The following is a 10,297-nucleotide window of genomic DNA, read 5'->3' as shown; positions in this document are numbered from 1 at the left end:
AACATTTATCGGGAGATCAGGACAGGCAGTTGTGCCTAGAAGGTCTTCCTCACTTCATCCCATTATGCCTTTTCCTCTTCCTCAAATTCCTGTTAAAATTTTACTTAGTCCAATTTAGTTTTAAGCCACTACATTCCCTGAGACTTAGATATTTAGTTTGTACAATTAAGTTTCATTTCTACAATCAAGATACTTAATAAAGAATACTTCTGAATAGTATATTGCTTATTCTTTGACAAAATTAATAACTAGAATGATAGTAGTGTAAGAGAGAAATGGAAGGGACTTTAGAGGTTATTTAGTCATTTCTAGAGTACTCCTGATAAATAACCATCAAGGTAATAATGGGTGCGGATGTGGGATCAGGTAGGTGTTACCAACTATTTGATCCTGTGTGAGGTAATAGAATTCTTTGGCCCCAATTTCCTTATGTATAAAGTGAGAGAGTTAGACTGGATGATCTCAAAATTCTCTTCTGAATAAATATATTGACATAATTAATTTTGTCTTTAAATCATAGTCATTTCTTCATCTTATCCCTGGTGCCAAAGAATAATAAGTAAGGAAAAAAATATCCAAAATACTGAGAGTATCTGTCTGACAATAAATTCAGTATTCTATCTTCATAGTTTCCCATTTCTCTGTGAAAATGAAGGGGGAAAGAGTGTGAGGTGTACTTTATTGTCTATTCTCCAGGGCTTTTATTATTTTTTTTCAAATCATTTGATGAAACAAATAATTATTTGTTAATTACTCCATGAAAGGCACTGGGCTTAAATGGTGGAGATACAAAACAAAAACACAAAATAGTCTCTGTCTTCAAGAAAAACATACAAATAGGGAAGATAATATGTAATTAAATAAATATATACAACAAAAATACAAAGTAAAAGGCTGGTAAACTTGGGAAGATTCAAGTGCAAAGGGAGATGATAAAGGCCTCATTTCTCAAACAAATAGAGATTTCAGTCAAATTTATAAAAATAAGAGCCATTCCCTAGTTGATAAATGATCAACAGATATAATCAGTTTTCAGATGAAGTAATCAAAGCTATCTATAGTCATATGAAGAAAAATACTCTAACTCACCACTGATTGGAGAAGTATTCTGAGTTAGTATTTCATACCTATTAGATTGGCTAATAGGACAGAAAAGGTAAATGACAAATGTTGGAGGGGGTGTGGAAAAATGAGACATTAATAGACTTTTGGTGGAGTTGTGAACTGATTCAACCATTCTATAGAGCAATTTGGAACCATGCCTAAAGGGCTATAAAATCATGCACACTCTTTGACCTAGAAATACTACTACTAAGTCTGTATTGCAAAAGAGAAAAAAAGGAAAGGTACCTATATGAACAAAAATATTCATTGCAGTTCTTTTCTGGGGGCAGGCAAATAGAAATTGAGGGCATGTCCATCAATTGGGGAATGGCTGAACAAGTTGTGTTAGTGTTTATGATGAAATACTATTGTGCTATAAGAAAAGATAAGCAGGATGTTCTCAGAAAAACCTAGAAAAATGTGTGTAGGCTGATGCAAAGTGAAATGTACTGTGTACAAAGTAATAGCAATATTGTAAGACAATCAGCTGTGAATGACTTAGGCATGTTCAGTTCCAAAGTACAACAAACAATTTTGGAAGTAGGAATAGATCAGGAGAAACACTAGGTCGGAAATATAGATAATAGAGTGATCAACAAAGAGATAATAGTTGAAAACATGAGAGTTTATCAAGTGAGATTGTGTGTGGAGAAAAACAAAGAGAATTCAGAAGAAAATGCAGAGAACTTGGAACAGAATTCTGGGGAAGGATACCCACAGTTAGTGAATATAGTGGTGAAGAATTGTAGTATTAATTAAGTTGGAATATTTTTTTTACTGTTTTAGAATGCTAAATTAATTAAGTTCTTTGATTGAGCCTTACTAGGTGCAAAGTCCCAGGCCCAAACCCCTAATTACTAGATGCTGAGCCTATGTGGGCATGAAGCCATCAGGGTCCTGAGGGGAGTTGCTAAGACCAGAACCAATAGTAGGTGCCTAAGTTCTGGTCACTCAGATGATGTTTGATGATGTCCAAAGACTGCATAAAAGGAGACAACAGAGCTATTTGTTTGGGGATCTCACTCTTGGAAGAGTGTTGATGTGGAGACTCTGGGCAGCTGTAGTTAAGAGCCCTCCAGCTTGTGAACCCAGATGTTGAAGCCTTCTTGGTAACTATGAATTGTATTTCATCTGTTTATAATGTATCTTTGTAATTTGTTTGTATTTGCTCTGAAGTTCAGTGTGCTGGCTTTTTCCATGAACTAAGTGAATGATATTTGTATATTGGATTGAAATGAGCTTGTCAACCTTTTAATGTTACTTTCCTTAGTAAAGCAGATCAAAAGAATCTGTGCTGGCAGTGTTCTTGTTGTTGGGTTTGTGTTGGTCTTTCACACCCACAATAGCTGCTAGCCAAATTGTTCCGACAAGAATCAGAAAAGGAGAATGTGAAGGAGTGGTCAGACAGGTAGGAGGAGAACCAAGAGAGATTAGTGTCCTGAAAACCCATAGAACATATTATATGTGGAAAGAGAAAGTGGTTAACAGTGTCAGATCTTACCGAGAGATCAAGAATAAGAGGGGATTGAGGTAAATGGAATAAAGAATTAATTAATGAGTAGTGGGGTCTCAGTTGAAATTGAATAACAGAAATTCACAGTGGATCCAGTCACTAATGTTTCATGATGTCTTCTAGATCTGTACTGTAGCATGATGTTAAGGCAAAGGAACCACATTGCAGGAGAAATTCAGGGTTGGGAATTTGTAAGACATGACTGCAATATGACAATGAAGTGAGGAGTAAAAAATTAGAGAAAAGTATAGATTTTAATTATTTTGTTATGGGGCTGAGATGGGGGAAGATGGTATTGCCAGAGCAGGGGAAAAGGCCTGGGAACATATCAAGTGGTGGAGGAATTAGAGATCACAGTAATGTTGTTATTCTTGTGGATGATGATGATGATGATATTTAGTATAGTAAAGATGGATGGAATAATAGATTATGATAGAAAAAGGAAATTATGAAATCTGTCAATATGGAATTGAAGAAGAATGGGTGATGATAAAATCAGGGTTACGATTATCCCTGAGTGTAGCCGAAGTATATAGAAATAAGTTTTTTGTTATTGTTCAGCTGCTTAGTCCTGTCCAGCTCTATGTGACGCCATGGAATTTTGTCCCTAGGGTTTTCCTTACAAAGATACTGGAGTACCATTTCCTTCTCCGATGTGTCCCCATTTTACAGATGAGGAACTAAGAAAAATAGGTGTTAAGTGACTTGCCCAGGGTGACACAGCTAGTAAGTGTCTGAAGCCATAAGCACAGATCTTCCTGATTTCAAGGCCAGAACAGATTTCTTTTCTTTCTACATTCACACTGAAAGACTCCTTATCATTTCTTAAGGAAGTATTCATTGTCCTTGATCCTGGTGATATTGGAGAAACATTCCTTTATATCTATGAATAGGGAAAGAGTTAATGGTTAAGCAAGTCATAGAGATTACTAAGCAATATAAAATGTACAATTTAGGTCATACATATGTAATAATATTTTATATATTTATAATCACAAAGTTAATACAGTAAAAATTAGAGTGGAAAAAGTTACCTGGGATAAGGGAAAACGGACCTTTGTGCAAGTAAATATCAATATCTATATATTTAGTTTTTCAGACTAAAAACTGCAAGTAAATACATGAATTATATATATATACATACATATATATGTACATATATACATATGTGTTTGCATATATATACATATATTGTGTGTATGTATATATATGTATATGTATGTGTGTGTATATATATGTATGTATATTCTGTTTTTCAGACTAAGAACTATTTCCTTCTAGGAGAGAAACCAGCCTTTGCTTTGAAAATAGATAACAGCCATTTTTTTAATCACAGAAATAAAAGCTTAAAATATTCAATGCAAGTCAGTGAAAAATTTTCCCAGTTTTCCTTAGTCATTATAAGTGAGAGTCTCAGTCCTTATATTTCTGGCTAGTAGCTACTCCATCAAACCTCTCTGACAAACTGCTTATGGATAATTTCAACTACAGATTGTTCATTGTCTTCACCTCTTTAAAGCCTTGTAGTACTTTGATGGATTCTTTAGAAAGCATTCAGTACCATTTACTCCTTTAATGCCAAGCCAAATTCATTTCCCTTTTCTGACTAACTTCTGTCCCTGTTTTAGCAATTTGCTTTATTTTCCTGGTTACAGCAATTATCAACACACACACACACACACACACACACACACTAAGCAAGACAGTCTAGCTGAAGCAGTAAGGTATCCTGAGGGAAAGATCTGAGGTAGCATGTGCTAGGTAAGTCAAACCACTGACACCACTTTGAGTTCCATTTCCATTCAGAATTCAAAAAACGTTCTTGCCACAAAAATTCTTTGTCTTGTCAAATATTACAACATCATAAACTAATAACATTTTTTCCCCAGTGGAAATGACTTTAAGAAGAGAAATCACCTTCTACTTTGACACTGAACCTTCAAAACTAAGCGACTTTTCCATCTGACTTGCAGCTAAAAGCCCTTCTATGTGTTATCTCCCCCATAAGGACATGAGCTCCTTCAGGTCAAAGATTGCCTTTTATATCTGTTATATATATATTGTGTGTGTGTATATATATGTATATTGTGTGTGTGTGTATATATGTATATTTATTTATATATATATATTATTTATATCTTTTATATATATTGCCTTTTATATGTAACCTCAACAAGTAGTGGAGTGCTTTTGCATATGGTAAGCAATTAATAAACATTCATTCATTCACTCAGTTCCCTACTCCTGTTCCTCCTCCATTAGCTTCAGATCTACCCTTTTTAATCTATTTTTAATACTCTTCATATTTCTTGCCTCCTTCTTTTAGTCACTTGTTCTTTCTCTAGAATATTTTCACTGTAGCTCAATTCCTCCTATTATTAATAATAATGTTATGTTTTTAAACCTCTAGGTACACTCCTTTTTCAACCCAAGTACTTTTCCTCTTTTATTTCTGCCATTTTTTCCTCCCCTCTGGTTGTCTTCATAATTCCAAAAAAAAATCACTTTCACAATTTTTCTTCTTCTTCTCCTTCTTCTTCTTCTTCTTCTTCTTCTTCTTCTTCTTCTTCTTCTTCTTCTTCTTCTTCTTCTTCTTCTTCTTCTTCTTCTTCTTCTTCTTCTCCTCCTCCTCCTCCTCCTCCTCCTCTTCTTCTTCCTCCTCCTCTACCTCCTCTCTACCTCTTCCTCCAACTCCTCCTCCTTCTCTTCCTCCTTTTTTTCTCTTCTTTTATATGGTCCTACTTTCAGAACTATTAAATACATTTCATGGATGGGAAAAGTGATACTCTTAAAATTGTCAAGTGTAACAACTATCTTATAATAGAGCAAATATTCTGACATCAGGTCCTGTAATAAAAAAAATTGTCTTTTAAAACAAAGTCATTAGCCAGGAGAAACTAAAGGTGCTTAGTAGAACAGAGCATCTCAGATAAGGCAAGAAGTGATAAAGAATTCCATGTAAAACATTCTTTTGGGAGATATGGTTCTAAATAAGAGCTTTTAAGCTGAAAATTACATTTTGTTGTTCTGAATCCCATTTGTCAGCAGATAACTCAATGACATATGCCATACTAATTTTAGGGATATCATGTAACTGGGAGGATAACAAGCACTTATCACTCAACTCCTTTCTACTTTTAAATTTCATCTAAAAGATTTAAACATTGAACAATACTTGTCACCTCCCTCCCTCACAGGGTTAGAAGCAGGATTAATGAGGAAATGTTTTTATAGATGTTATGAGCTACTTGGCAGAAAGTCTATATATAGCATAATGTTTTTGTTAAGATCAACTTTATGGTGAGAATGAACATATTACAAGTTTTGCAATTTAACTCTAAAAAAAGTATAATTAAGAGCCTCCTATTTATATTTGCTAACGATATATGTTGAAAGGAATATTTCAAAGAAAACAAGAATATGATTAATTTAATTCACTTATTATGTAAGATAGAGAATTCAGTCCTTTATGAAGATAAGAATTGATGGAATAGTCAGTATTGATAATAATTGTATATAAAATTTTAGGTTAACAAAGAGCTTTCCTGCTAAGAAACGTCTGAAGAAAGTAAAGCAAGTTTAAGGAATGTTCATCCTGATCCCATTTAATTACTCAAGGTCAATTTTTCTACAGACAAATTGGATAAATCAAGTTAAAAATTGTATACCATATAAAATCAAAAGTCAGCAAATGTCAACAATTCCTCAATCAATTTGTAAATGTCAGAAGACCACAAGGAAATATCTTTTGATTGGTTACAGATTAAGTCACATCTCATGTACTACATATAAAAATAAAAAGAACAAGCCCATTTAATGTTAGTCCAATTGGGAAGGACTCCAAATTTCAAAACTGAGGATTCCAGACCTTTAAAAGGTAATCATTCTTAGATGTCTTCCTCTTATCTTTCCACTCTCCTCATTGACTATATTACTGGTGAGGCTAGACTAATGGGAGAAAAGGAATTGAGCTGGGAATACAGATAGGTATTCTGGTAACAAGTAGACAATCTACTGATAAATGGCAACTGAGTATCCAGAGATGTAGTCGACAAGATTATGACCTAGAACATTTTGATAAGTCAGAAAACCTAGGGTTCCCTCTCAGAATGGTTAGTAATACCCAAAGGAGCAACAGTGACAGATGGTAGCAGCTTCACTGGGAGCTAGATAGATACTAAGAACAAACTCACAAAGATTGTTATCACCCAGTGTCATCATGGCAGAAAGTCTTGAGTAAAGTTCCACAGGAATATGTACTTGATTCTGAGATGTTTAATATTTTATCAATGACTTTTATAAATAGATGATAAACTTATGAAATTTGCAGATGACAGAAAGCTAGGAGATATCACTAACATAACGTTGGCAAAGATCTTGACAGACAAGAATATTTAGCTGAATCCAATAAAATGAAATTCAATAGGGATAAATGTAAAGTCTTTCATTTCAAAACTAAAACTCCTGTACAATTATAGTATGCTGTAGGCATAGATAGGCAGCAGTTATTCTGAAAAAAAAAAGATCTGGGGTGTTAATGGACCACAGATTTAATATGACCCAAGAATTACAATTTGGCATCCAAAAAAGAGAATGGAATCTTGGGTCAAATTAGGAAAGCTATGCCTTCCAGGAATATAGAGATGATAATGCCACTTTACTCTGCCTTGTCAGATGTCATGTGGAATACTTAGTTCATTTCTGGGAACTGTGGTTTAAGAAAAACAATGATAAACTATAGAATGTTCAGAAGAGGGTAATCAGGATATCAATGGCTTTGGATTCATGACATAAGATTTGTTAAAGTGAATGGATCTGTTTTGTTTGGAGAAAAGAAGCCTCAGGGGGGACATGATAATTGTGTTCAAATATTTGAAAGACTTTTCTATTAAGTATTTGGCGAGTTATTACGTGAAAGTTGTATTAGCCTTGTTGTGTTTGGCCCTACAGGGTGGAATTTAGTCTTGATTTTAAGTGGGAAGAGAAGACCTCCTGCCAGAGATAGCTATCCAAAAGTAGAATGGACTTCCAATATGACCACTTATAATTATGTTATAGTAGGAAATCTTTCCCTGCATAGATTGAACTAGTTGGCCAATAAGGTCCTGTACAGCCCACAAATTCTGTAATTTTATGAACCAGACAGATCCGTGAAAGGTAGTTTCAAGACTCTGTAAGAGTCCTCAGAGCCCACCAAAGAGTTATGCCTAAGTTTCTTATAGTATATCCCAAGGATTTACCTTTTATCCTGAAATATTTAAAATTTTATAATTGACATATAAAGACATAGAAGGGATACTTCAATTCTATCAATATCAAAAGTGTAAATAACATGAAAGTACTAAGGGGAGAAAGGAACAAGCATTTATTAAGTACCTACTATGCATCAGGCACTGTGCTAAATGCTTTACAAATATCATCTCATTTAGTCTTTGCAACAACTCTGGAAGGTAGATACTGTAATCCCCACTTTGCAGTCAAGGAAACCAAAGGAAATAGAGGTTAAATGACTTGCCCAGTGTCACAGAGCTAGCGTCTGAGGCTGGATTTGATGTTAGATTTTTCTGACTTTAGACCCACTGTGTCACTCTGAGGTACCTATAAAGGAAAGATAAAATCCTGGATGATAATTTGTACGTAGAAAGATGTCAACAGGCTAGAATCATGGACCAAAGGGATGAGATTAAGTATAATGGAGATTTTTAAAAAATCAACCCCTCCACTTGGAAGTTAGTGGATAGAGATAGGAATTCAGTGAATAGAGGATAGGGCCAGGAGGCAGGAAGATCTGAGTTCAAATTCAGCCTCTGATACTAACTTGTGAACCTAGGTAAGTTGCTTAACCTCTCTCTTCCTTGGTTTCCTCAACTTTAAAATGAGGATAATAATACCACTTACCTTCCAGGGTTGTTGTGAGATGAAATGAGAAAACTTTTGCAAATCATTTAGCACAGTGCTGAGTATATAATAAGAGCTTCATGCTTTCTGGTGTTGGCGGCCCAAGTGGAGGAGCAGAAATGGCACCTCGCAAGGGGAAGGAAAAGAAGGAAGAGCAGGTCATCAGCCTTGGACCTCAAGTTGCAGAAGGAGAGAATGTGTTTGGTGTCTGCCATATCTTTGCTTCCTTCAACAACACCTTTGTCCATGTGACTGGTCTCTCTGGCAAAGAAACCATCTGCCGGGTGACTGGTGGAATGAAAGTCAAGGCTGACAAAGATGAATCTTCTCCCTATGCTGCTATGTTGGCCGCTCAGGATGTTGCCCAGAGATGTAAAGAACTAGGCATCACTGCCCTTCACATCAAACTTTGGGCCACAGGGGGAAATAGGACTAAGACCCCTGGCCCTGGTGCACAGTCAGCCCTGAGAGCTCTGGCACGTTCTGGAATGAAGATTGGGCGTATTGAGGATGTCACTCCAATCCCCTCTGACAGCACTCGCAGAAAGGGTGGTCGCCATGGTCGCCGTCTGTGAATATCGCTGGCTGGATTATTTTTGTCAATAAAAGTGTCACAATGGTCAAAAAAAAATAAAAAAAAATAATAAGAGCTTCATAAATGCTTGTTTCCTTTCTTCCTTTTTGTAACCCCAACTCTTAGCATAGTTCCTGGAAGATAGTAAAAGATTAATAAATGTTTCTTGCTTGTCTAGGAAAATATCTGGGATTTTTAGTAGGCAATGATTTTAATATGAGTCAACAACAGCAAAAATGGCTTTCCAGAAAGCTACTGCTATCCTAGGCCACACTGAAAAGTCTTAGGGAAAGAAGAAACATTAGATAATAGATAGAAAGCTGGCTTCATAGTCTGAAAGATATTGGTTTCAGTCACACCTGTATGTGGGACCTTGGAAAAGTCACTTAACTTCTCAAATATACCAGACAACTCTCTAATATAAACATAAAAACAAAACTGTAATTTAAAGAGCAGTGACTGATCTGCATTAGCAGAAAGAACTTCATCCTTGAGAATTCCTTATACCATTGACATTTTTGTTCTAGTAATAAAATTTGATAAAAAGAAAAATAGAAAAACATTGTCCAGAATGAGGGAGGCAGTAATTCCTTGACACTCTACCCTGGTTAGACCATAGCCAGAGTATGGCGCTGAATTCAGGTTACTGCGATTTAGGAAAGGTAAAGAAAAACTGGAATATATGTCAGTAAAAGGATTGGGGAACATTCCAAATAAGGATCAGTTGGAGAAACCGGGGATATTTAGCCTTTAAAATGCAAAATAGCTGCTTCAAGATCTTGAAGGGTTGTCAGGTCAACCACAAGAATTTATTAAATACCCATTATGTGCCAAAATCTATCCTAAATTATGGAAATACAAAGAAATTTAAAAACATATCAGTTCCTAGTCTCAAGGAACTCACAGTCTAATGGGGGAGGTGATATACAAACAACTATGTACAAACAAGATAGCTATAGTCTAAATTGGAAATAATCTCAATAAGAAGACACTAACATTAAAGGTACTCAGAGAAGACCTCTTGCAAAAGATGAAATTTTAGTTAAGGATTGAAAGAATCATGGAAAGCCATGAATTAGTGATGGGGAGGGAGAGAATTTGGCATGAAGGTCAGCCAGTAAAAATACCCAGAACTTTGAAATGGAGTGTTTTGTGTGAAGAATAGCAAGAAGTACATTGCTATAGCATTGCAGAAATGCTGGAAGGAA

The 10,297-nt window shown here is 35.4% G+C and overlaps 1 protein-coding gene across 1 annotated transcript; it reads left to right on the top strand.

Moving 5' to 3' along the window:
- Positions 1-8,620: 8,620 nt before the first annotated feature.
- On the top strand, positions 8,621-9,124 carry LOC118851916 (40S ribosomal protein S14-like). The gene has a single exon (XM_036761497.1). It carries the CDS (start codon positions 8,635-8,637, stop codon positions 9,088-9,090), a length of 456 nt encoding a protein of 151 aa, XP_036617392.1. The 5' UTR covers positions 8,621-8,634; the 3' UTR covers positions 9,091-9,124.
- The last annotated feature ends 1,173 nt before the right edge of the window (positions 9,125-10,297 follow it).

The sequence above is a fragment of the Trichosurus vulpecula genome, chromosome 5, assembly GCF_011100635.1.
Source record: "Trichosurus vulpecula isolate mTriVul1 chromosome 5, mTriVul1.pri, whole genome shotgun sequence".
Taxonomy (NCBI): domain Eukaryota; kingdom Metazoa; phylum Chordata; class Mammalia; order Diprotodontia; family Phalangeridae; genus Trichosurus; species Trichosurus vulpecula.
The sequence above is the reverse complement of the archived record's forward strand: the minus strand, read 5'-3'. Positions and strand labels throughout refer to the sequence as shown.

Coding starts and splice junctions, on each gene's coding strand:
- LOC118851916 (XM_036761497.1), top strand. CDS start 8,635: ATGGCACCTCGCAAGGGGAAGGAAAAGAAGGAAGAGCAGGTCATCAGC.